This window comes from Abramis brama (genome assembly GCF_963993115.1).
Source record: "Abramis brama genome assembly, chromosome: 4".
Classification (NCBI taxonomy): domain Eukaryota; kingdom Metazoa; phylum Chordata; class Actinopteri; order Cypriniformes; family Leuciscidae; genus Abramis; species Abramis brama.
Window position 1 is genome coordinate 2,672,676 of NC_139966.1, and position 25,186 is coordinate 2,697,861.

At 41.9% G+C, this 25,186-nt stretch overlaps 1 protein-coding gene across 1 annotated transcript in view; it reads right to left on the minus strand.

The window, feature by feature from the left end:
* Positions 1 to 465: 465 nt before the first annotated feature.
* LOC311081546 (NACHT, LRR and PYD domains-containing protein 12-like) overlaps positions 466 to 25,186 on the minus strand; it is a 30,342-nt gene continuing 5,621 nt past the window's right edge. Inside the window, exons 3-5 of the mRNA XM_084112097.1 lie at positions 18,090 to 19,875; positions 17,538 to 17,711; positions 466 to 918 (exon numbers count right to left, since the gene is read on the minus strand). Coding sequence (XP_083968223.1) covers positions 747 to 918; positions 17,538 to 17,711; positions 18,090 to 19,875 — 2,132 coding nt within the window. The 3' untranslated portion in view covers positions 466 to 746. The remainder of the gene's footprint in view (positions 919 to 17,537; positions 17,712 to 18,089; positions 19,876 to 25,186) is intronic.

A 25,186-nucleotide genomic window follows, 5' to 3' on the forward strand; every position in this document is an offset into this window, starting at 1 on the left:
GTTTGTGGATATCTGCTCAAACGTAGATATGTATATGGTAACCATAATGTTTTATATTTGAGCGCGATCGCGTTTGAATGTATCATATTTTGCAGCGCAATCGCGTTTGAATGTATCATACTTTGCAGCGCAATCGCGTTTGAATGTATCATATTTTGCAGCGCGATCGCGTTTGAAAAGCAAATGGCTTCATGTTTTTACTATTATCTCATTTCATATCATCATAACGAATGGAAACATTTGAAGTAACATGATAATCAATATATTTTTCTCTAGCTTAGTTGTTACTGAAATCTTTTGGAAGATTTATACTGCTATAGGTTATTGATATTATTATTTTATCCAACACTGTGCATAGCTTATGCCTACAAGGCACAACAAACCTGGTGTTCATTATATTATTGTTGGAAACATGTGTGTGTGTGTGTGTGTGTGTGTATTCTGTGAATTTTAAAAAGCAATTTTAACCAGAAAAATCTCAAATTTATTCCCAAAATCGTGCAGGCCTTTCTCTTGATATCAGTATGTTCACTTTTTTTTTTCAGGGCCCAGATGCCACTGAGGACTTCAGTGAACATGAACATGGTAAAGTGAAAATCAAGCACCTTGAAAATAAAAGGTATGTACGTTGTTTTTAGGAATGGCACAAAGGTCTCTGTCTTTGGATCATTGTTTTCAATAAGTGCTTTTTTGGCATTTGTTGTGTATCTTTGGACTATGTTGTGTTGTAAATAAATCCAAACAATTTAAAAGCCATTCTTTTTTAAATCTCCTTCCAGTTTTTCAGTGAGCAGCTTGACTCCTGAATCTCCTGGGTGATTGTAGCTCAGATCCAGCTCTCTCAGGTGTGAGGGGTTTGAACTCAGAGCTGAAGACACATAACCGCAACCTTCCTCTGTCACCATACAGCCAGACAACCTACAGACACACACAGCAAAAGTCCACATGTCATGAACATTTATACCTATTTCATCCATTCATTAGGTATTATTTATTTGTAACTGTAAAAAAAAAAAAAACTTAAATAGTAATTTCCTGAGACTAATTAAGAATTTTGTTCTTTCGTTGTTTCAAATTGAAAATATATAAGTTATGTAATTCGTGAAATTTGTAATTGAATATGACGAGGCAAGTAACAATATTATCATCGGTGCATGCAGGAATACAGATGAAGACGATGAAGAAGGTTCCAAAACACGAAGTTTAATACTATTCCAACAGGCAGGAGAACAGGCAGATGCAAAACACTTAATGTAACGGTAGCCTGAACAATGACAGACTGTGAAGGGAGAACTTAAATAGTGACTCAAACAAGATGATTAAAGGTACAATATGTAAGAATTTTGTAATAAAATATCCAAAAATCACTTGCACAGTGTGATATATTCCCTGCAAGTGTGTACTTAAAATATCTCAAAAGTTCCCAAAGATTTTTAATTTCAGAGAAATTCCAATTTTAAATAATGGGTCGTCCCGGAATCCTTGTTCACTTGTCACCACAGAAAATGCAAAATGCAGTTTAGTGTGATAGTGTAGACCAATTCAAACAGCACTGCGTTACCTCACAAGTTTTATTCGGCAGTGTGTGCCAATCCACTCAATCTGAACGGCACACACACATCTGGACACAGTATGAATGACCACGGGACTTCACTTCAACAGCAAAATGGACATGATAACACCACTCCGCCACAACAACCTCTGCTCACGGACACAATATCAGCTGAGCCCTGTCCACACAGCTCACCACAGACAGACATATCAGAACTGCTCCAAGATTCACCACCCAAGGACGACTTCCTGGAAAACAGCCAGGGAATCCAGGACAGCATATCACAGCCTCTGATAACACCAGAGCAACAGCCCCTCTCACCAGACACTTTCTCCCTCTCCCCAGCAACTCCACTCCTGTGCTTCTCACAGAAAATGGAAGAACTGGTGTATGCTGGAACCAGACTATCCCACTCTTTTGCTGCAAGCCCCCAAATACCAACCAAAAAAAGACAGGCACCATTACCACCAAAGCCTGCGGGCCCAGCTCGCCCTCCCCCTCCTGTGAGAGCTCTTCGGCCTCTGCCACAACGCCAGGGCCCACACCCTCCTCCATCTGCTCGAGGTGAACCGAAAACAACTGATACCAGCTCTCAGTGATATGTGTCGGGTCCCCGTTTTGATAACAGTAACTTTCTCAAATGTTTACAGAACAAACGGGAACCCAGTGTGCCTGTATCTTCCTCTATTGCTGTTCTATTACAAGATAGAAAGTCTAAGGCCTTCAATAGCCGTACAGCAAACCTAACTAATCTGGTGCCTCTTACACGTCAAACTAATATTGCTGTGGGGAAAAGTAAGTCTGTTAAGTTAGCACTCCTTAACATTCGCTCACTTAAAAATAAATCACTTCTAGTCAACGACTTAATAACCACAAACAATCTGGATTTTATGCTTCTAAATGAAACCTGGCTAGAAGACAGCTGCAGTGCAACAATCCTCAATGAAGCAGCCCCTCCGAACTTTACTTTTATGAGTGTCTGCAGAGCTGTTAAGAGAGGTGGGGGTCTAGCTGCTCTTTTTAAAGATATCTATCAATGTAAGCAAAAATCATTTGGGAATTACTTGTCTTTCGAATATCTGGGTATTGTGTTAAAAGGTGCTCCACGCATTTTACTTATCATTATTTACAGGCCTCCAAAATACTCTCCAGCCTTTGCTGAGGACTTTACAGAACTGTTATCAACAATTACATCAGAGTTTGACTGTTTTGCCATTGCTGGAGATTTAAACATCCACATAGATAATGCAGAAACCAATATGGCAAAAGAAATCAATACTGTTTTAAAAACTTTTGATCTGACTCAGCATGTTCATGGACCCACACACAATCGTGGACACACTCTAGATTTACTTATCAGTAAGGGTCTAAACATTTCATCGATTGTTATTAAGGATGTAGCACTGTCTGATCATTTCTGTATTTTCTTTGATATATTGATCTCTCCTGCCACTGAAGCTAGATCTGTGTCTGTCAAGAAGAGATGCTTAAATGAGAACACTAGTGTACTATTTATGAAGGCTATATCCTTAACACCAAGCATATCTGCAGACTCTGTTGATTTTCTCCTTGATTCCTTTAACTCAAAAGTTAAAAGTGTAATTGATGATATTGCTCCTGTTAAAGTCAGGAAGAAGAGTGGCAGACAAAAAGCACCTTGGAGAAACTCAACAGCAGTGCAAAATATGAAAAGACAATGCAGAAAAGTAGAGCGCATGTGGCGGAAGACTAAACTTGTAGTCCATTATAACATCTACAAAGACTGCATCCATGCTTTTAATATGGAACTAGGCAAAGCTAGACAGACTTTCTTCTCAAATATTATAAACAGTAATTTAAACAACACACGCACTCTTTTTGCTACTGTAGAGAGACTGACAAACCCCCCAAGCCAGATTCCCAGTGAAATGCTCTCAGACAACAAGTGCAGTGAGTTTGCCTCTTTCTTCTCTGAGAAAATCAATAATATCAGAAAGGCGATCAGCACATCTTTGAGTTGCCCTGGGGTTAGACAGACCATCAAACCACCTGAGAAAGTAGTTACTATGTCTGACTTCAAAGAAATTGATGGCAAAATTTTGGAAGAAACCGTACAGCACCTTAAAACATCAACCTGTGCTCTTGACACACTTCCCACATCATTTTTCAAAAGTGTGTTAAATAGTTTAGAAGCAGATCTTCTAGAAGTGGTAAATGCCTCACTTCTCTCTGGGAGTTTTCCAAACTCCCTGAAAACTGCAGTTGTCAAGCCCCTCCTGAAAAAGAACAATATGGATAAGACCATATTAAGCAACTATAGGCCGATCTCAAATCTTCCTTTCATAGGCAAGATCATTGAAAAAGTTGTCTTCAATCAGCTGAACAAATTCTTATGCTCGAATGGATACTTTGACAATTTTCAATCTGGTTTCCGACCGCACCACAGCACAGAGACAGCGCTCATAAAGATAATAAACGATATTCGCTTAAATACTGATTCAGGCAAATTATCAGTGCTGGTACTACTCGACCTCAGTGCTGCATTTGACACTGTCGATCATAACATACTTATTGACAGGCTGGAAAACTGGGTGGGGCTTTCTGGGAAAGTCCTAAAATGGTTCAGGTCATACTTAGATGGGAGAGGTTATTATGTGAGTATAGGAGATCATAAGTCTGAGTGGACATCCATGACATGCGGAGTCCCTCAAGGCTCAATTCTTGCGCCACTCCTGTTCAACCTGTATATGCTCCCAATGAGCCAAATAATGAGAAAGAACCAAATTGCTTACCACAGCTATGCAGACGACACACAGCTCTACTTAGCCCTATCGCCTAACGATTACAGCCCCATTGACTCCCTGTGCCAATGCATTGACGAAGTCAACAGTTGGATGTGTCAAAACTTTCTTCAGTTAAACAAAGACAAAACTGAAGTCATTGCATTTGGAAACAAAGATGAAGTTCTCAAGGTGAACGCATACCTTCACTCTAGGGGTCAAACAACTAAACATCAAGTCAGGAATCTTGGTGTGACACTAGAGTCAGACCTTAGTTTCAGTAGTCATGTCAAAGCAATAACTAAATCAGCATACTATCATCTAAAAAATATTGCAAGAATTAGATACTTTGTTTCCAGACAAGACTTAGAGAAACTTGTTCATGCTTTCATCACCAGCAGGGTGGATTATTGTAATGGACTCCTCACTGGCCTTCCCAAAAAGACCATAAGACAGTTGCAGCTCATACAGAACGCTGCCGCCAGGATTCTGAGCAGAACCAGAAAATATGAACATATCACACCAGTCCTCAGGTCTTTACACTGGCTCCCAGTTAAATTTAGGATTGATTTTAAAGTATTATTACTGGTATATAAATCATTTAATGGCCTAGGACCTCAATACATTGCAGATATGCTCACTGAATATAAACCCAACAGAGCACTCAGATCACTAGGATCATATCAGCTAGAAATACCAAGGGTTCACTCTAAGCATGGCGAGTCCGCTTTTAGCTATTATGCCAGCCGCAGCTGGAACCAGCTTCCAGAAGAGATCAGATGTGCTCCTACAGTAGTCACTTTCAAATCCAGACTCAAAACACATCTGTTTAGCTATGCATTTAATGAATGAGCACTGTGCCAATGTTCGTCCGACTGTTTGTACTGTACTGTATTTTATTTTTTATTTTTCTAAACTGTTTTAATTATTCTTATTTCTTTTTATTATTTTAATTTCTTCTATGTAAAGCACTTTGAATTGCCACTGTGTATGAAAAGTGCTATATAAATAAACTTGCCTTGCCTTGCCTAATAAACTGACCTGTGTGAGTATTAATACAGCACTTGCGGGTCCTTATTCCTTTATACCCGCGGGTACTCGTGTGTGGCGCTGATATCTGTCTCTCATTAGCAATCGCGCCCTGCTTCATACCACAGTCATGTTAAAAACAAACATCAATGTATTCACTCATCTATAAACATTATTAGATCCATCAGCTTGGCGACAAGTTCCGTAATTCCGCTGGAATTTTGCGTCATCAACGTATGCCTTTGTTATTGTAAGAGGTTATAAAAAATTACATATTGTAGCTTTAATGACGCACAGCTGATGCAAACGAACTCAATGACAGTGACCATGGAGACAAACGAGTGGCGGGAACACAGAAGATGAATGAAAACAAACTAAAAGTCAATGAAAACTAAACACCTTGAACATACTGTTATAATTATCAGATAATTTTCAGCATATTAGGTATACTACATCAAATAATCAAAATCTACATCAAAAACCAGTATCAAGTTAATGTACTGCTATCAATATCATTAGTTAAACAGTTTAAATTCTTAGCCTTGGAGCTCGAAGTCTCTAAATCACTATAACAGTCGTTGGTTGTTACAGGACACCTTCATCTGTTAGCGGTGCTCTGCCCTCCTTAATGCAACTCCTTTCTGATTTTAACTCTAAGGAATTAGTAGTCTTCGGAGACCTAAATTGGAACTGGTTACAACCAATATCTGATGATTTCTGAGCTTATTGTGATTCATTAAATCTCTTTCAGATTGTTGACAGTCCCACATGGCCAAACTTTAAAAACCCAAGAAAAAAATAATCGCTAATCGATGTGATTCTAACTAATGTTCCCTTTCGTGTGGTCACTACGAGTTACGTCAGTGACTGACGAAATTGGAGGTTTCGCTTAGAAGCCTATCACCCTCGAGTTTTAGAAAACGAGCCAATGGCATAAAAATGCCTTGGGTCTGCGGAATTTGCATAGCGTAACTCCGCCCCACCTCATGGGTATATAAAGAAGTTAGCTGGCAACATGCAGTTTTCGCTTCGGAAACAAGAGTTTTCTTCACTCCACAAGCCATTCTGCCATTATCTTCACTCTTCGAGACAAGTTACTCTTCCAGGTGTTGGTGTGACGGCGAATTCCAGCGAGTTCACATTGCCTGCTGATCTGTGCAGTGGTCTTCTAGTCATGTGTTCTCCCTGGGCGCTTCTGCACTCTGCAGTTTAAACTTCCTCTCACAAAAGAGCTTTATAAAGATGTCTCACTCATGCACTTCTGGTTGCAGTCGGATCATTTCCCAGTCTGATGGGCACAATCGCTGCCTGGCGTGTTTGGGCTTAGATCACGCTAAGGCAGCGTTTGTGGATGATTCATGTTCTCATTGCGGGAACATGACCATTGCGACGCTGCGGTCGAGACTCAATGACCTCACTAGAGGTAGAGTCCCGTCTACCACACCCCGATCTATCCCCTCTTCGAGAGGCGATACTTTGGCTGATGGTTGGGTCGACCATCCAACCATCAAAACGCTGACGATGCTCCTCGTGACAACCCCTCCCTGACCAATTCCTCTGAGGACGGACCTCCTTTCTCAAAGACAGGGCACCCTCTGGCACCTCCGGTGGTGGCTACCATCACTTCCACTAGAGCCTTGTCCACGAGACACACCTATGTGTTGAAGTGAAACGAAAAGACCCCAGAAAATGCCTGATCAGTGTTGCGCTTACCTTCCTCCAAGATGGGTTGGAGTGAAGGCTGTCTCCCTCCACTGTCAAAGTATATGTTGCCGCTATCGCAGCACATCACAACGCAGTTGAAGGTAAGTCCGTGGGGAAGCATGACCTGGTCATCAGGTTCCTGAGGGGGACAAGGAGACTAAATCCACCTCGCTCTCCCCTCATACCCTCTTGGGACCTCGCAGTGGTGTTATCTGCCCTGCAGAGAGCTCCATTTGAGCCTTTGCAATCAGTTGAGCTTAAGTTCCTGTCTATGAAGACAGTGCTCCTGGTTGCATTGGCCTCCATCAAGAGGGTAGGGGACCTGCAGACATTTTAGGAGTGTGGCTTCCTCTTGGGCTCTAGCGCATGGCCCCTAGGCTGGGCGACACCCAACACATTTGCGAGATTCTATAATCTCCAGTGTCCTCTCATGTACTCGCCCCCAGTGGCCAGTAATAGGACCCGCTCTGTGTCATCTCTTGCTGCGCCATTCCACTCCACGGACTGGATACATGCGCTATTTCACTCAGATGAGTTCTTCCTTCCAAGACCCTGAGTTCCTCCTACACTGATGGCAATGGCAATAGCAATTTATTTATATAGCACAATTAAATACAATTTACATTGTCCAATGTGCTTTACAGTATTAATAAAAAATCATAAAAAACTAACAACAATAAAACCACAGTACAAATATAGATTTGAATAGAATATCATAAAATAAGTGCTTCATCAATTTAAAATAATAATGAGATTGTCACGGTTCATAAATCCTATGCCTCTTTCTTGTCTCGTGTTTCTGTTGTTGTATGTTGCGTGCTGATTGTGTGGGCGTGTCGGCTGATCAGCACTCATCAACAATCAAGTTCATCACTCCGTCACCAGCTGCAGCTCATCTCAGCACCTATATATGCTCACTCAATTCTCATCTCCTTTGTCAGATCGTTGTATGTGGTTCCCGGTGTGTGATCTCGTCTTGTTCCAGTCTCGGTGTCTCCTCGTTCCTGTTCGTGTCCCCGTGGATGTTCACCCTGGATTTGTCACGTCACGTCATCACCCTTCATCACGGCACATCTGACCATCGAAGTCCCTGCACCACTATCCTGTTTCGCCCTGGACATTATCTATCATCAACTTGTTTACAATAAAGAGAAAAGAGTTAACTTGCATTTGCTTCCGTGTTTCTATCTTGACAGAACGATCTGACCGTTCGATGGAAGCAGCGAGTAGCTCCACCAGATCGCTGGAGGAATTCGTGAACAGCAGCATACTTCGAATGGACTCCCAGGAGAAGAACCTCAACGATACAGCTCGCGCTGTTCAGGCTCTAGTGGCGCAGGTGTCCGGGCTCACCCAACAGCTTCAACATCTGCGAGGTCCCGCTGCGCCCCCCACACCGCCGGTTCCCCCACCACCACTAGAGAATCCCTCCCAGTCGGAGCCCCGCCTACCAGTTCCTGAGTCCTATGCAGGTGAACCCAACTTCTGTCGAGCTTTCTTAACACGATGCTCCATGCACTTCTCTCTTCAGCCCAGAACATTCAATACGAGCACTGCTGGATTCTGGGGCAGAAGGTAATTTCATGGACCATTCATTTGCACGCAAACTCCAAGTTCCCCTCAGACCCCTCACACACAAGATCTCAGTACACGCTCTTAACGGCCAGGAACTTCCCACCATCTCACTCATCACCGAAGACATCACTCTCATCACATCAGGAAATCACACAGAAATCATCTCCTTTTACATTCTGGACACTCCCCTCGCACCCATCGTCCTTGGTCACCCCTGGCTCACCCGTCACAATCCTAGAGTGGACTGGCTTACCAATTCTGTGTCTGCGTGGAGCAGTTTTTGTCATAAGTCTTGTCTTGTGTCTGCTTGTCCGTCTGTTTCTGTCCCTGTGTTTCAGGAGGAGGCAGTGGATTTATCTAACGTGCCCGCGGAGTACCTGGACCTGAAGGAGGTGTTCAGTAAGTCTCGGGCTGCTTCTCTTCCCCCGCATCGTCCCTATGACTGTGCCATAGATTTACTGCCAGGTACGTCTCTGCCCAAGGGCAAGTTATATTCACTCTCTGTTCCAGAGAGGGAGGCCATGGAGAAATATATTTCTGATTCTCTAGCAACAGGGTTCATCCGTCCTTCCTCTTCTCCAGCGGGGGCGGGGTTCTTTTTTGTGGGGAAGAAGGACGGGTCTCTGCGACCTTGTATTGACTACCGGGGGCTGAACAGCATCACGGTAAAGAATACTTATCCTTTGCCGTTGATGTCTTCAGCCTTCGAGAGGTTGCAGGGAGCATCCATCTTCACGAAATTGGATTTACGTAATGCTTATCATTTGGTCCGCATCAGGGAGGGGGATGAATGGAAGACCGCTTTTAACACCCCCAGGGGGCACTTTGAATACTTGGTCATGCCCTTCGGGCTGTCCAACTCCCCAGCGGTCTTCCAAGCACTTGTCAACGACGTGTTGCGAGACATGGTCGATCAGTTCATATATGTCTACCTGGATGACATATTGATTTTTTCTTCGTCTCTCCAGGAACATGTGCAACACGTCCGACAAGTGCTCCAGAGATTGCTAGAGAATGGGCTTTTTGTCAAGGCGGAGAAATGCGATTTTCATGCACAGTCTGTTCCTTTCTTAGGTTACATCGTGTCGGTTGAGGGAATGCGCATGGATCCTGAGAAGATTAAGGCTGTGGTAGAATGGCCAAGTCCAGATTCCCGTAAGGCCCTACAGAGGTTTCTGGGGTTCGCCAATTTCTACCGGCGTTTCATTCGCAATTTCAGCCAACTAGCCGCACCTCTGACCGCCTTGACCTCCCACAGAACGACGTTCAGGTGGTCAGACGCAGCCGAGGCTGCGTTTGCCAAACTAAAGGGTTGCTTCGTTTCAGCCCCCATTCTGATAACCCCTGATCCATCACGTCAGTTCGTGGTGGAGGTCGATGCGTCAGAGGTGGGGGTAGGTGCAGTGTTATCCCAGCGCTCTTCCTCAGACGATAAGATGCATCCTTGCGCGTTTTTGTCTCATCGTTTATCCCCTGCGGAGCGCAATTATGACATTGGCAACAGAGAGTTATTGGCAGTCAAGTTAGCATTGGAGGAATGGCGCCACTGGTTAGAAGGGTCGGGGGTACCTTTTATCGTCTGGACCGATCACAAGAACTTGGAATATATTCGGACAGCTAAAAGACTAAACTCCAGGCAGGCTCGGTGGGCTCTTTTTTTCGGTCGTTTTGATTTTACTCTCTCGTACCGCCCGGGTTCCAAAAACATCAAACCCGATTCTTTATCGCGTATTTTTGACCGTTCCGAACGCCCGTCTACTCCCGAGTGCATTTTACCAGAGTCTCTATTCGTCTCTACACTCACATGGGAGATCGAATCGAAGGTCAAGAAGGCCTTAGAAGGGGTAACGCCTCCGACTCGTTGTCCACCGAATCGTTTATTTGTGCCTGAGGGTTTACGGTCCAGCGTGATTCAGTGGGGACATTGTTCCAATGTGGCTTGCCATCCAGGAGTTAATCGCACTAAATTTTTGGTCAAGCAACGATTCTGGTGGCCTCTCATGGCTCGTGACGTTCACAATTTTGTCTTGGCTTGCTCAGTTTGTGCCACAGGTAAGACTTCCAATCGCCCTCCAGATGGGTTACTTCAACCGCTGCCGGTGCCTTCGAGACCCTGGTCCCATATCGCTCTAGATTTTGTCACCGCCCTCCCACCCTCCCAGGGTCACACGGTAGTTTTGACCGTGGTGGACCGGTTCTCGAAGGCGGCCCATTTCATTCCCTTGCCCAAATTACCCTCAGCCAAGGAGACAGCGTTGATTGTCGTTAATCACGTCTTTCGGCTACATGGCCTCCCGATAGACGTGGTTTCTGACAGAGGACCCCAATTTGTGTCCAAATTTTGGCGAGAGTTTTGTAAATGCCTGGGTGCGACTGTCAGTCTGTCCTCTGGGTTTCATCCCCAGAGCAACGGCCAAACTGAGCGAGCCAACCAGGATTTGGAGAGAACGTTGCGATGTTTAGTGTCCAAGAATCCTTCCTCTTGGAGTCAGCAACTGTCTATGGTGGAGTACGCCCACAACACGTTGCCAGTGTCATCCACGGGCCTATCACCGTTTGAATGTAGTTTAGGGTACCAGCCACCTATTTTTCCTAGTCTGGAATCCGAGGTCGCGGTCCCCTCTGCCCACGCCTTCGTCCAGAGGTGTCGCCGCACTTGGACTAGAGCCCGTGAGACTCTACTCCAAGTGGGGGCGCGCACTAAGGCCAAAGCCGATCGCCACCGGCGTAAGCCTCCCGTGTATGTCGTCGGTTCTAAAGTGTGGCTTTCTACCAAGGACATTCCTCTCCGCTCCGTTTCTAATAAGCTTGCTCCTAAATTTATTGGCCCATTCTCTGTCACTAAAATCATTAGTCCGGTGACAGTCCGCCTCAATCTTCCTCCAGTGTACAGGAGGATTCATCCCGTCTTTCATGTGTCCAAAATTAAGCCCGTTTTTTTTGCTCGTATTAATCCGCCAGTCCCGGTTCCCCCCCCGCCGCGACTCGTAGATGGGGAACCTACTTATTCGGTCAGTCGTATTCTGGACTCAAGGCGGAGGGGACGCGGATTTCAGTACTTGGTGGACTGGGAAGGTTACGGTCCGGAGGAGAGGAGTTGGGTACCGGCTAGAGACATCCTGGATCACTCCCTTATCGATGATTACAATCGGCAGGTAAGGGAGCCTGGGAACGCCAGGAGGCGTTCCTAGGGGAGGGGGTACTGTCACGGTTCATAAATCCTATGCCTCTTTCTTGTCTCGTGTTTCTGTTGTTGTATGTTGCGTGCTGATTGTGTGGGCGTGTTGGCTGATCAGCACTCATCAACAATCAAGTTCATCACTCCGTCACCAGCTGCAGCTCATCTCAGCACCTATATATGCTCACTCAATTCTCATCTCCTTTGTCAGATCGTTGTATGTGGTTCCCGGTGTGTGATCTCGTCTTGTTCCAGTCTCGGTGTCTCCTCGTTCCTGTTCGTGTCCCCGTGGATGTTCACCCTGGATTTGTCACGTCACGTCATCACCCTTCATCACGGCACATCTGACCATCGAAGTCCCTGCGCCACTATCCTGTTTCGCCCTGGACATTATCTATCATCAACTTGTTTACAATAAAGAGAAAAGAGTTAACTTGCATTTGCTTCCATGTTTCTATCATGACAGAGATACAATGGAATGGTGCATCAGCATGTCTGCCCTACAAAGGCTAAGAGCAGTATCTCCAATTTTAAAAAAAAAAATTTTTTTGCACAAATAAAAAGTGCAGGATCTGCTCTTCAATCTGTTAAAATTTCATATGGCTACCTAATAAATTTCTTATATAAATTTACATTTTTAGTTGCAGTATTGTATTGAAAAGTAGAGTGAATCCAAGGCAGAATGCAGTATCTGCCCGTACTGCAGTACTGCCTTGGTTTCACTATGATACTGCAGTTTGCCTTTGTTGCAACTAAGTGGCATGAGTCAGGTTTTATGTATATGTATGCTATAAAACCTCTCTGAGAAAGGAACGACTGTCAAAATGGCTTCACTTTTACGTGGGAAAATGCTGGTGAAACTTGCCTTAAACAACAAGGCACCAAAAATTGGTAAGTTTGAAACCTCTTAACCCTTTTTTTGTCAATTTAGTCTTTTGAGCTCTTTACATTAGCTTTTTTACAGCATTGGGATAGCAATGATACCTTGGGGAATACCTTAGAGAAATTACCTTAAAGGTCAAAATTAATGTGTAATACTGACAGCTAGTGTTTAAAATAGTTACCGCAGTACAAATTCAAAATACTGGAGAGAGTCGTCTCCCCCGCCCCCTCCTCCCCAGACTCACGGGGTTCACTAGAAGTTCACGGAGCGGAGACCGCGGCAGCATCCATAACAATGTTGCTAGACGCTAGTCTAGCCAGACATTACTTCGCTGCACAGTCGAGCTGCTAACGTTCTTATGCTGGCTATATTGACAGTCATAAAAGCCCAACTGTTACCCAACTGACAGACACACTTTTTTGGCTTAGAATTACAGTAAGAACAGTAAGAACCGCCAAAACCGCCACAACCTCGCCGTCCTCTCCACACGCCAAACAGGCACATTTCTCGGCTTAGAATTACAATAGGAACCGCTAAAAATACCACTACTTTGCCGACTGAACACACTTCATTGGCTTAGAATTACGGCAACAATTGCTAAACACACTGCAAACTTACAGTCTTCTCTTCCCGATGTACAGCCCCCCTCTCATGGCTTAAAATAACTCACTTGTCGGCTCCGGCCGCTGAACTTTGTAAACAAGCTGCTTGTCTGGTAACGTTATCAGGGTTAGCATGGCGGCGTTAGCCAGGACCAGTCAGGATCACTTTACTGACTGTGTCTCAATTGTTTTTGCGAGTAACCAACTCAGGTACTCTAGGTATATAAATCAATGTGAGTAAGTTACACAAATGTTGAAATGACAAAAAATGCCTGTCCCTAGTAGCCGTGATAAATTAGCCTGAAGCTAATGCTTACCTGTTCAGGAGGAAATAAGCCAACAATGCGTCGTTTTGGGCTCTAAGCTGTCTCCATCTGTCAAATACATCTCCAATATTTACCAGGGGTTTGTCACGTCTCTGGTCACGCAACTGTTAGAAACATGCCGTTTTTATTTTTTATTTTTAGGGCAGGTAGAATCGATCTCTGTTGATCCCGTTCGTTTGTTTGCTGATTTCAAGGCTGTACTGATGTTACAGCTGTAGCACGCTGGGCCAAAACATAAACATAAATTCCATCACAGAATGTAAATTTCAAAAAGAAAAAAATACTGACTAGATTAGCATTGTTGTCAGAAAAGATAGTATTTCAGCTTAACATGTTTCCTTAATATCTGATGAGGCATTAGTGTCATTTTTGGATGTATTACAGTACATAGCCTATATTATATATTTGACCTTTAAGTATGTTTTTATGTTTTGATTTTTATGTGATTGGACATATTCAAACATTACAGTCACAGTTTTGTGAGTTTAGAGAGAAAAAAAATATAATATGCCATGCATACAGTGTGTGTGTGTGTGTGTGTGTGTGTTTGTTTGTGGAGGGCATCCTGCACACACTGTTAGTTTCACAATAAATAACATTTAACACAGTAAATTAAAGGAGAACTCCGGTCAATTTTAACATTGAGCTCATTTTTTTGTCAATTTGGAGTGCTGTCAATACAGAGAACAATGACAAAAATCGGTGTTGCCTACACCGTGTTATCCTTTTTTAAAAATTTGCACCCTGTTGACTTCAATGGGGCAATATTTAAACCTGCTTTTAGCCTCTTAACTGACAGATTGATCTTGAGTTGTTGGTACTCAATCTACAGAAAGTTAGTTGACAATTGAAAGTTAGTTGCCAATTGGTTAATAACCTGTTGCAAAATAACATTGACAGTCAACAGGCACTTTTTCGTAAAATCTGTAGATTAACACTTGAATTGTACTTTATAGTCTATAGGCAGTCAGTTGAACGTATGTTACTTGTCAGTTGAAACAGTGTTGTTGAATGTCAAATGATGCACTGTTGACAAGCTACTGAATGGCTACTAATAACTAGTATAGTCTCAACGAACGGACTATCAAAATAAAGTGTTACCCATTGACTTCCCAAAAGCCGAGCAGGGGTGCGTTTCCCGAAAGCATCGTTGGCCAACTATGGTCGCAAGTTCATCGCAATGTCCATTGAACTCTATTGGTAACGACGGAACTTGCGACCATAGTTGGCCAACGATGCTTTCGGGAAACGCACCCCAGAGCGCTTAGATGAGGTACTGCTTTGGCTCCCTTCTCTCTCTGGTCTACGAGTGCGCGCGCGCCCGCGGCTTTCCGGGAGAAGTGCCCTTAGGACCCATATAAGGAAATTACGCCCCAGCTGACATCACGCAGACCCATACTCGAAAAAAACTTTCCGAAACTTGTGACAAACCGGAAGGACAATTTTTGGCACAGAAATACTCCTTCAAACGTACAATTTATTTTTTTAAACTTTGTCCATGTTTAGCATGGGAATCCAACTCTTTAACAGTGTAAAAAACTCAGTATGCATGAAATAAAATTTCACCCCCCCTTTAATAAGTTGGTCTCATTGAACACTTTTAAGAAAATGTTAACTGACGTGGAGGCAGCCACATCTGGCTGTAAATGTTTTGCCTGATGTGTTAAGGATTGTGGTTGACTTCAAGGGATTTGCTATTTTCATTTGTTTTATGTTTTTATTATTTTTATGTATTTTGTGACTGTGTGTATGTATGTATGTATGTATGCATGTAGGCTACTGCTGCCTGTCAGGACACTCTTGAAAAAAGATATTTTTAATCTCAATGAGTTTCTTCTTGGTTAAAAGAAAGAAAGATACTTGATTGTGTTGGATCAACTCCAACACTTTTTTGTCAAACAACTGTATATATGAGGTTTTTCAATCTGGGTTTAGGACTGCCCACAGCACTGAGTCCGCTCTCCTGCGAGTGCTAAACGACATTTATATCTCTACTGACTCTGGAGACACTGTGGTTCAAGTTCTCCTAGATCTGTCGGCGGCTTTTGACACCGTTGACCACCCTACTCTGTTAGCTAGACTGGAGACGTGGGTGTGCATAAAAGGCTCAGTCTTGTCGTGGTTCCAGTCTTACCTCTCTGACAGAAAGTTTTTAGTAAAGATGGGAAACTTCTCCAGCTCCATGGCACCTCTGAGCTGTGGTCTTCCACAGGGCTCCATTTTGGCTCCCTCTCTATTTTCTCTCTACATGCTACCGCTGGGCACAATCTTTAGGAAACACTGTGTATCATTTCACTTTTATGCAGACGACACCCAAATTTACATTCCAATCAAGTGCAATAATCCTGCAGCATTAAACTCTCTTCTGCTGTGCTTAGAGGAGGTGAAGGCATGGCTGGCTCAAAATTTCCTATCCCTCAATGATGATAAGACCGAGGTCATTGTTTTCAGCCCGAGTGAAAGGTCCCAGTACACATGCCCAGACTTGGGGAGTCTATCTCCCTTTAAATCTACAGGAGTGCGGAACTTAGGTGTTCTTGTTGACCAGTCTTTAAAGTTTGATAAACACATCTCATCTGTAATCAGTTCCGGTTTCTACCAACTTTGCTTACTATCTAAAATCAAAGGCTTTCTCACTCCAACAACTCTGGAAATGGCGGTTCATGCTTTCATCACGTGTCGGCTGGATTATTGCAACTCACTATATTGCGGTATATCAGATTCTCAAATTTCCTGCCTTCAGCTAGTCCAAAATGCTGCGGCCAGACTCATCCATAATTGTCGCAAATATGATCATATCTCTCCCATCCTCAGATCTTTACATTGGCTACCAGTTCGGCAGAGAATCGATTTTAAAATCCTTCTCTTTGTCTTCAAATCTTTACACAACATAGCACCGGTTTATCTCTCCAAACTTATTCATCCGTACATTCTGTCTAGAAGTCTCAGATCCCACGACCAGGCGCTCCTGGTAGTCCCTCGTGTCAGGCTTAAGCGTAGAGGGGAGCGTGCTTTTGCGGTGGCAGGGCCTTGTCTGTGGAACACCCTGCCTCTAGAGATCAGAACGGCTCCCAACCTCTCTGTTTTTAAGTCTCTGGTCAAAACATACCTATTCTCGTTAGCATATTGATTACTTTTCTTGGGCTGTTTTTACTATTTTACATTTGTTTCTTTGTTTTAAAATTAATCTTAGCTTAGTTGTTCTTTATGTGTTTATGTGTTGTTTTGCTGCTTTTATTTTTATATGCTTGTTCTGTAAAGCACTTTGGTCTGTCTAGCAGCTGTTTAAATGTGCTATATAAACTTGAACTTGAACTTGATACAAATAGGAGTGAAAGTGTGCATATTATAAAATAAAATAGTATTTGCAAAGAGTTCAAATGCATTACTTTGCAATGAATTTTATTTGCTAATAAATTCTTCATTTCCCTCAAATACCTCATATAAAATACTTTATCAAATTATTTTAAATTGAAAATAACTAAATATTTTATTTTAGCAGAAAACTGCTAAAAACTAGTGACACCTTAATGCTTCTCAGTTGTTGAGAAGATTTATAATCATTTTTAGTTGCACATTCAGTTCCATTTTATGAGTGGCCCAAACTCACTTGTGCAGCTCCACTTCCTGCAGTGGACACAAACCCAGCTCCTGGAGGGCCAGAGTTTAGCTCCACCCTAATTAAACACATTGCGACCACTGATTTACTGTGAATCAAGCTGATTTTCTCAGACTTATGCAGTCCACGTGGGTCACACTTCTCAACTCAAAAAATATGGACATCTGTATAAATATGGATAAAAAATCTCATTCCTGCTAATTTTGTTTAGTCTCTTGAACTGGCATTCCATTGAGAGCAGATGTCACATTCTACAACAATATTCATTGTGATAGTACTGTATGTCGTTAATTATTTTAAAACTATTTACTTCAGTATCTCCAGCTGACAGTTTGGACTCTTCAGTCCATCAGAAAGAAGCTTCACTCCAGAATCTTGCAGGTCATTGTTACTCAGGTCCAGCTCTCTAAGAAAGATGTTTGAGGATTGTAGAGCTGAAGACAAACTCTCACAACACTGAGCAGTGAGATTGCAGCTATGTAGCCTGTGAAGAGAACAAAACAGCAGTAATGTAATAGTGATGCTTATTAGGTCTGGTTTATAATCTGGAGCACAGATCATTTGGAAAAACATTTGACTGAAGTAATGTAAGCAAAGCTAACAAAAGTTCTCTTTATGAAATAACCAGTATTTTCAGTTTCTATATGATCAAATTAAGAATATTAAAATAGGTAATTTGCCTGATGCCTGACCCAGCTTGCCTTATGGTGGAGAGACATTGGCATTTAATACCATCACACAAATTGATACATTTATTCCTTTTTTTCTGAACAGTCTTAGCCATCGAATACACGTATGTTAGATTAAGGCCCAATTAAAATGACTAATCATGTATATAAGTGATTGTAAAGTAGACTCTTACTGTGCCAAATTGGTGTTTTTGATCACTGGCAGCAGTCTCATCACAGCTTCATCAGATTTTCTGTATTTCTGCAGTTCAAACTTCTCTTGAGTCTCTTCTAACATGAGGAGCACAAACACCAGACCAGACCACTGAGCAGAGGAGAGATTCTGTTCTGAAAGATTTCCTGAGCTCAGATTCTTCTGGATTTCCTCCACAAAATCGTCTTTCAGTTCACTCAGACAGTAGAAGAGATTGATGGTCCTCTCTACTGATACTTCCATCTCTATTGTCTGTTTGATATAGTCAACAGTGTCTTTAATGCTCTCTGCTTTGAATTCCAGTTCTGGCAGTAGTTCCTTCAGGTCAGTCTGATTGGACTCCAGTGAGAGTCCCAGGAGGAACCGGAGGAACAGGTCCAGGTGTCCATTCTCGCTTTGTAAAGCCTTGTCGACTGCAGCCTTATGAAGTTTAAACAGTGGCTTTTTGGAGAGTTTCTGTGTCATTTTTTTCCAGAATGGAAGAAATGGGTTTGCTTTCTTGTCTTTGTTCATCAAGAACACATAGAGAGCAGCAAGGAATTCCTGTATGCTGAGATGAACGAAGCTGTAAACATTTATAGCTGAAACAGTTTCCTCCTGAAATATCTGAGTGCATAACCCAGAGTACACTGACCCTTCACTGACATCTAGTCCACACTTCTCAAGGTCTTCTTTGTAGAAAATCAGTTGACCTTTCTCCAGCTGCTGAAAGGCCAGTTTCCCAAGCTTCAGAATAATCTGATCAAAAGACATTGCATTGTCTTTAGGTTCGGGCTCAGCACAGTATTTTTCTTCCATCTGATGCTTCTGAGAAATTAAGAAGTTTATGTACATCCCTGTGAGAGTTGTGGGAGTTTTGTCATTGCTCTCTCGACCAAGTAGAGGCCGAAGAACAGTGAGAGAGATCCAGCAGAAGACGGGGATGTGGCACATGATGTACAGGCTCCTGAATTTCCTGATGTGACTGATGATGTTCCCAGCAACCTCAGGACTGTTTTTGAGGAAGTATTGCTCTTTCTGCTCATCGTTAAATCCTCGCACTTCAGTGACCTGATCAATGTATCTTCGGGGTATCAGACTGGCTGCTGCTGGTCTGGATGTGATCCAGATGAGAGCAGAGGGAACCAGATGTCTCTTGATAAGACTTGTTACTATCTTACTCACTGTTGTTTTTTTGTGAACATCTGTAAATCTGCCACCCTCTGTAAAGCTCAAAGGGAAGCGACATTCATCCAGCCCATCAAAAATGAACAAGACCTTACGGTCACCTTCAGGAAAAGAAGGCAGTTCTTTAGGATCAGTAAAGAAGTGTTCGTGAAGCAGTTCCATGAGACTGCAGTTCTCTGTAATCAGGTTTAGCTCACGGAACGGCAGAGGAAAAATGAAGGTTATATCCTGATTTTCTTTTCCTTCAACCCAGTCAAGGATGAATTTATTGACAGAGACAGTTTTTCCCACTCCTGCGATCCCCATCGTCAGTACATTTGCGTTTTGTTTAAACATGTCCTTACACTTGATTGACGTCTCCTTGGCAGTCTGTCGGTTGTGATTAGATTCAAACTGTCTCACCTCGTGCTCGTTCACTCTTCCTCCAGTCTCATTCTCCACCACATATAAATCAGTGTAGATATCATTCAGGTATTTCCGATGACCCATCTGTGAATTACCAACCAATATTTGCTTGTAGTCCTGTTTTAATATGTCTTTCAGTTTGCGACTGGTCCCTTTGTAATCAAGAGCAGCTTGACTGTCATCTCCAGTTGAACCTTTAAAAAAGAGGGGAAAGACAGCAAAGACTAAGTGATCATGTTTTTCATAAAGTCTTACTTCATAAAGGGAAACTTCACCCATTTGCATCAAGCCTTGTATCGTTAGAAACCCAGTCATATTTTTGAATGGTCGTGCATTATTCCCTCATTTTCCCCTGAGACGGGAGAAATAAGGATTACAGTGTTGCAGTTCCTGCTTACAAAGATGCAAAAATCATTCATTTTCATTTTCGAAAGAAATATAAATGAGGAGTAATTCACTAATGAGTTCGCCAACTAACTAGACATTTTGTGTGAAATTAATTTCAAGCTCTGGTGGTAACTAGCCTTGTAGACGGAAGAGTGATTTATCTTACAGATACCTCATATGGCACTAAAGAAGGCGGCAAGAAGGCACCAAATTTATTTTACATTTCGACTACATACATGACTGTTGTGAATTTGGCCCTTTTCTTTAATTTTTACTTTTTTTCCCCTTTGTACTACATATCCCACAATTCAAAGCAGACTACACTACTAAATATAGTACACTACATTACCCATACACCCCCTGGTTAAGGTCTATAAGTAGGCCTCACTTCCTTTCTTTGTTTCTTTTGCATTGGTGAGGTGTGGGTGTTTGAATGGAGACCCAACCATGTCCTTTGAGTCCTTTCCTTAAGATGCATTAAGTAAGTTTGTTTTTGCCAATTGTATTGTTTGAATTTATTTAATTTTATTTTATTTTTTTACATCTGTTAGTTAGTACTCATTTATGATCTGTAACAAGTATTCTTTTCATTTGATTAGTTTAATAAAGTTTGTTATAACTTTTACTATAATCATCTGACTGGACCTTGGATCATTTGAGTACTCTTTCTTCTGTCTGGATCAGGAAATCCTTTTTGAAGGAGAAGCACGAGGGTTGAGCATTTCTTTTTGTCAAAAGAATAATTACCATGTGTTTTGATTTGATCATATAGCCTAGCCAAAGAGGCAGCATGTAGCAAGGTTGTTATTATTGCAAAGAAGGTTTGAGAAGTACCACAAAAGACTGACTTAAAACACAATTAATACATCTATTATTTTATAATGGAATATTAACTTGTATAGACTGATCGTATAACTTCTTGATGGCACGACTAGAAGATAGGCTCTCTAGTTACCGCATGATTATCTCTATAAACCTTAACCAGAGTTCTTAGGATAATTGGGAAAGGTATTAATCGTGATCCATTGCAAAGGTAATAACATTAAATCTATAGCCTGACTTCGTCATACTCAGATTCTAGTCAGAATGGGGATAGTGTTCTTCGATGTGTGTGAAAGTCAACCTTTTCTCACCTTTCATTCACAAGGCATTCAGTGTAGAGTGTTAAGATTAACCGGTTTAGCCAGTTTTCTCAACCCAGAATTTGGGGGGTTGCTGCATTTGCAATTGAAATTTTCGCGACTGTGAGGCTCAGTTGTAACTTTTATGTGTTACCTACTATATACATTGTTATCATATTACTAGTGCTGGGCAACGATTACATTTTTTAATCATGATTAATCGCATGATTTTCTTGCGGTTAATCGCAAATAATCGCATTGTTACGCGCAAAATTGAATAATGAATTCTAAAGTAGTGTATTGCGTCGCGTCTGAACGCGTTGTTGTCTTTGGAGCTCCATCGATTGATTTATAATTCTTGATTTCTCTTTAAACTCACTTACAACGAACATTTTCTATTTTTCCTCACCTCATAGTTATAACGCGGACTGTTGAGCAGACGCGTCTCAAGCCTAGTGATCCAACGCTGGATACTCTTATAGGTTACGTCCGTGGATCACGGCTGAACGCGTCTTCTCCGCACTCATTTATAAACAAACATTTTTTTCGCCTATCGTGCGTCTACTCCACACCCGTACCACTAAAAAGACGGATTTTATCCAAGACTTAAGCCATAAATTAGTATTAATATTGATAGCATCACTGGTAGCGTCGTTGCTAACTTAACTTACTGTCCATCTGTTAAAATGGCGAATATATCAGATGTAAGTAGTCTACCTTTTGGTGCAGGTGAGGACACATTTGAGCTACACGCGGTACAGTCTGAGCTGGAAGCTGTTGAGAAACAGATCCACGACCTTTTAGTGAGAAAAGCCGAGCTGATAGACCGGCGTTTGGCTCTTGAAACATCACGCGCCGATGCACACAAATCAGTGATTAACGTTACTAACCCGCTGACTCCGACCTCGTCTACTCCGTGTGTTACTCAGCATCGGTCACGAGCGTCGAGGCCGCGATCAGCTATGGTCTCGTTTACGCCGGCTCCAACATGCCACCACGAAGCCTGGATATTTCCGCAGCGGAAGACGCGAGTCAGGTCTAGACCAAGAAAACTCTCTCCGACCCTCCCGGTTTTCGAGATATCCACACAAAACCGCTTCTCCCCTCTTCGCGAAACAGAACGCGATGCTGTGATCATCGGTGATTCCATCGTTCGACACGTACACGCTACGTTAAATAAAAGTAAGGTGCATAGTCACTGCTTTCCTGGTGCTCGTGTTTCTGAAATCGCTGCTCACGTTCCCGAGATTCTGAACGAGCGCGTCGGAACTGTGGTCCTGCACGCGGGAGTGAATGACATCAGGCTGCGCCAGACAGAGGTTCTGAAGAAAGACTTCAGGAATCTGATCGATACGGTACGCAGCACATCGCCTGATATAACGATCATTGTGTCAGGACCGCTTCCCACGTACCGACTAGGTCATGAAAAGTTTAGTAGATTATTCGCGCTAAATGAATGGTTAATATCATGGTGCAATGAGCAGAAACTGCTCTTTGTAAATAATTGGAATCTGTTTTGGGAGCGTCCTAGGCTTTTCTGTGCTGATGGCTTACACCCAAGCAGATTCGGATCGGATCTTCTGTCAGATAACATCTCCAAAATGTTAAATACCTTTTGACTAGTAACCAAAAGTCCAAATCATAGTCTCTGCTGCACCAAATTAACTGATATAAATAGTGTAGAACATTGCATAGAAACTGTGTCTATTCCTCGTTTAGTGAGATCAAATAATAAATCTACTGCAGGATCTAGAAAAAATCTAATTGTTATTAAACCAGAAAATGTTGCTATTAGTAATCAAAAACAATTTCTAAAGCTAGGTCTTCTAAACATTAGATCACTCACACCTAAGGCAGTTATTGTAAATGAAATAGTCACAGATAATAGCTTCGATGTACTTTGCCTTACTGAAACTTGGCTTAAACCTAATGATTATTTCGGTCTAAATGAGTCTACTCCATCTGGATACTCCTATAAGCACGAACCCCGTCTGATTGGTCGTGGCGGCGGTGTTGCAGCGGTCTATAGAGATATTCTCAATGTTACTCAGAAAACGGGTTATAAGTTTATTTCGTTTGAAATACTTGTACTAAATGTTACGCTCTTAGATGTTAGAAAAAAATCCCTATTATCTCTAGCCTTGGCTACCGCATATAGACCGCCTGGGCCTTACGCTGATTTCCTAAAAGAGTTTGCAGATTTTCTCTCAGATCTATTGGTCAATGTAGATAAAGCATTAATTGTTGGAGATTTTAACATACACGTAGATAATTCAAATGATGCGTTAGGGGCTGCGTTTATAGATTTATTAAATTCCTTTGGGGTCAAGCAAAACGTCACCGGACCAACTCATCGTCTTAATCATACACTCGATTTAATTATATCATATGGAACCGATCCAACCGATATAGATATCATTCCACAAAGTGATGATGTCACTGACCATTACTTGGTAACTTGCATATTACGTACTGCTGTAATATGTCATGCTGTGCCGCGTTTTCGACCAGGCAGAACAATCCTTCCATCCACCATAGATAATTTCTCAAATTGCTTATCTAATCTGTCTCAGCTGCTGCCTGAACCCAAACAAACAGATGAACTAGAAGAACTAACTAGCACTATGAGCACCATTCTCTCTAGAACATTGGATGTTGTTGCACCCATTAGATTAAAAAAGGTCAGAGAGAAAATTAAAGCACCATGGTACAATAATACTACGCATGTTCTAAAGAGAGAAACCCGTAATTTAGAGCGTAAATGGAAACAAACTAATTTAGAGGTCTTTAGAATCGCGTGGAAAGACAGTATGTCACGTTATAAAAAGGCCCTAAAAGCGGCCAGGGCTGAGCACCTCCGCAAACTAATAGAAAACAACCAAAACAATCCTAGGTTTTTATTTAACACCGTGGCTAGACTAACAAATAAACAGACGTCACCCGAACAAAATATCCCGTTACAGTTTAGTAGTAATGATTTCATGAACTTCTTCACTGAGAAAATAGAAAACATCAGAACCACAATTGTAAACGTTCAATCCTCAATCGCACCTTATAATTCAGCCTCAATTATCCCCCCGCAAGAACAATTACAGTGCTTTACAATTATAGAACAAAAAGAGTTAAATAAACTTATCACTTCATCTAAAACAACAACATGTTTATTAGATCCTATACCAACTAAACTACTGAAGGAAGTGTTACCTGTAGTGGAAGAGCCTCTCCTAAATATTATTAACTCATCTTTATCTTTAGGTCATGTTCCAAGAACATTTAAACTGGCAGTTATAAAACCTCTCATTAAGAAACCACAATTAGATCATAATAATCTAGCAAATTATAGACCCATTTCAAATCTACCTTTTATGTCTAAAATACTAGAAAAAGTGGTGTCCACTCAACTGGGCTCTTTCTTGCAAGAAAATGATATCTATGAAAAGTTTCAGTCAGGATTCAGGCCGCATCATAGCACTGAAACTGTGCTCGTTAAAATCACAAATGATTTACTCTTAGCTTCTGACCAAGGCTGTATCTCAATACTAGTTTTACTTGATCTAAGTGCTGCGTTCGATACTATAGATCACACAATACTCTTAGATCGACTACAAAATTATACTGGTGTTCAAGGACAAGCATTAAGCTGGTTTAGATCATACTTATCTGACCGCTACCATTTTGTCTATTTAAATGGAGAAAAATCGATCATAACTCCAGTAAACTATGGAGTGCCGCAGGGATCTGTGTTAGGCCCTCTATTATTCTCAATATATATGCTGCCACTTGGAAATATTATAAGGAAACATGGAATTAGTTTCCATTGTTATGCTGATGACACTCAATTATATATTTCATCACGGCCGGATGAAAACGCTAAATTATCCAAATTGACAGAGTGTGTTAAAGATATAAAAGATTGGATGACGCGTAATTTTCTTTTATTAAATCCAGACAAGACAGGGGTAATACTTATCGGTTCAAAAAACCTCCCACAGAACCT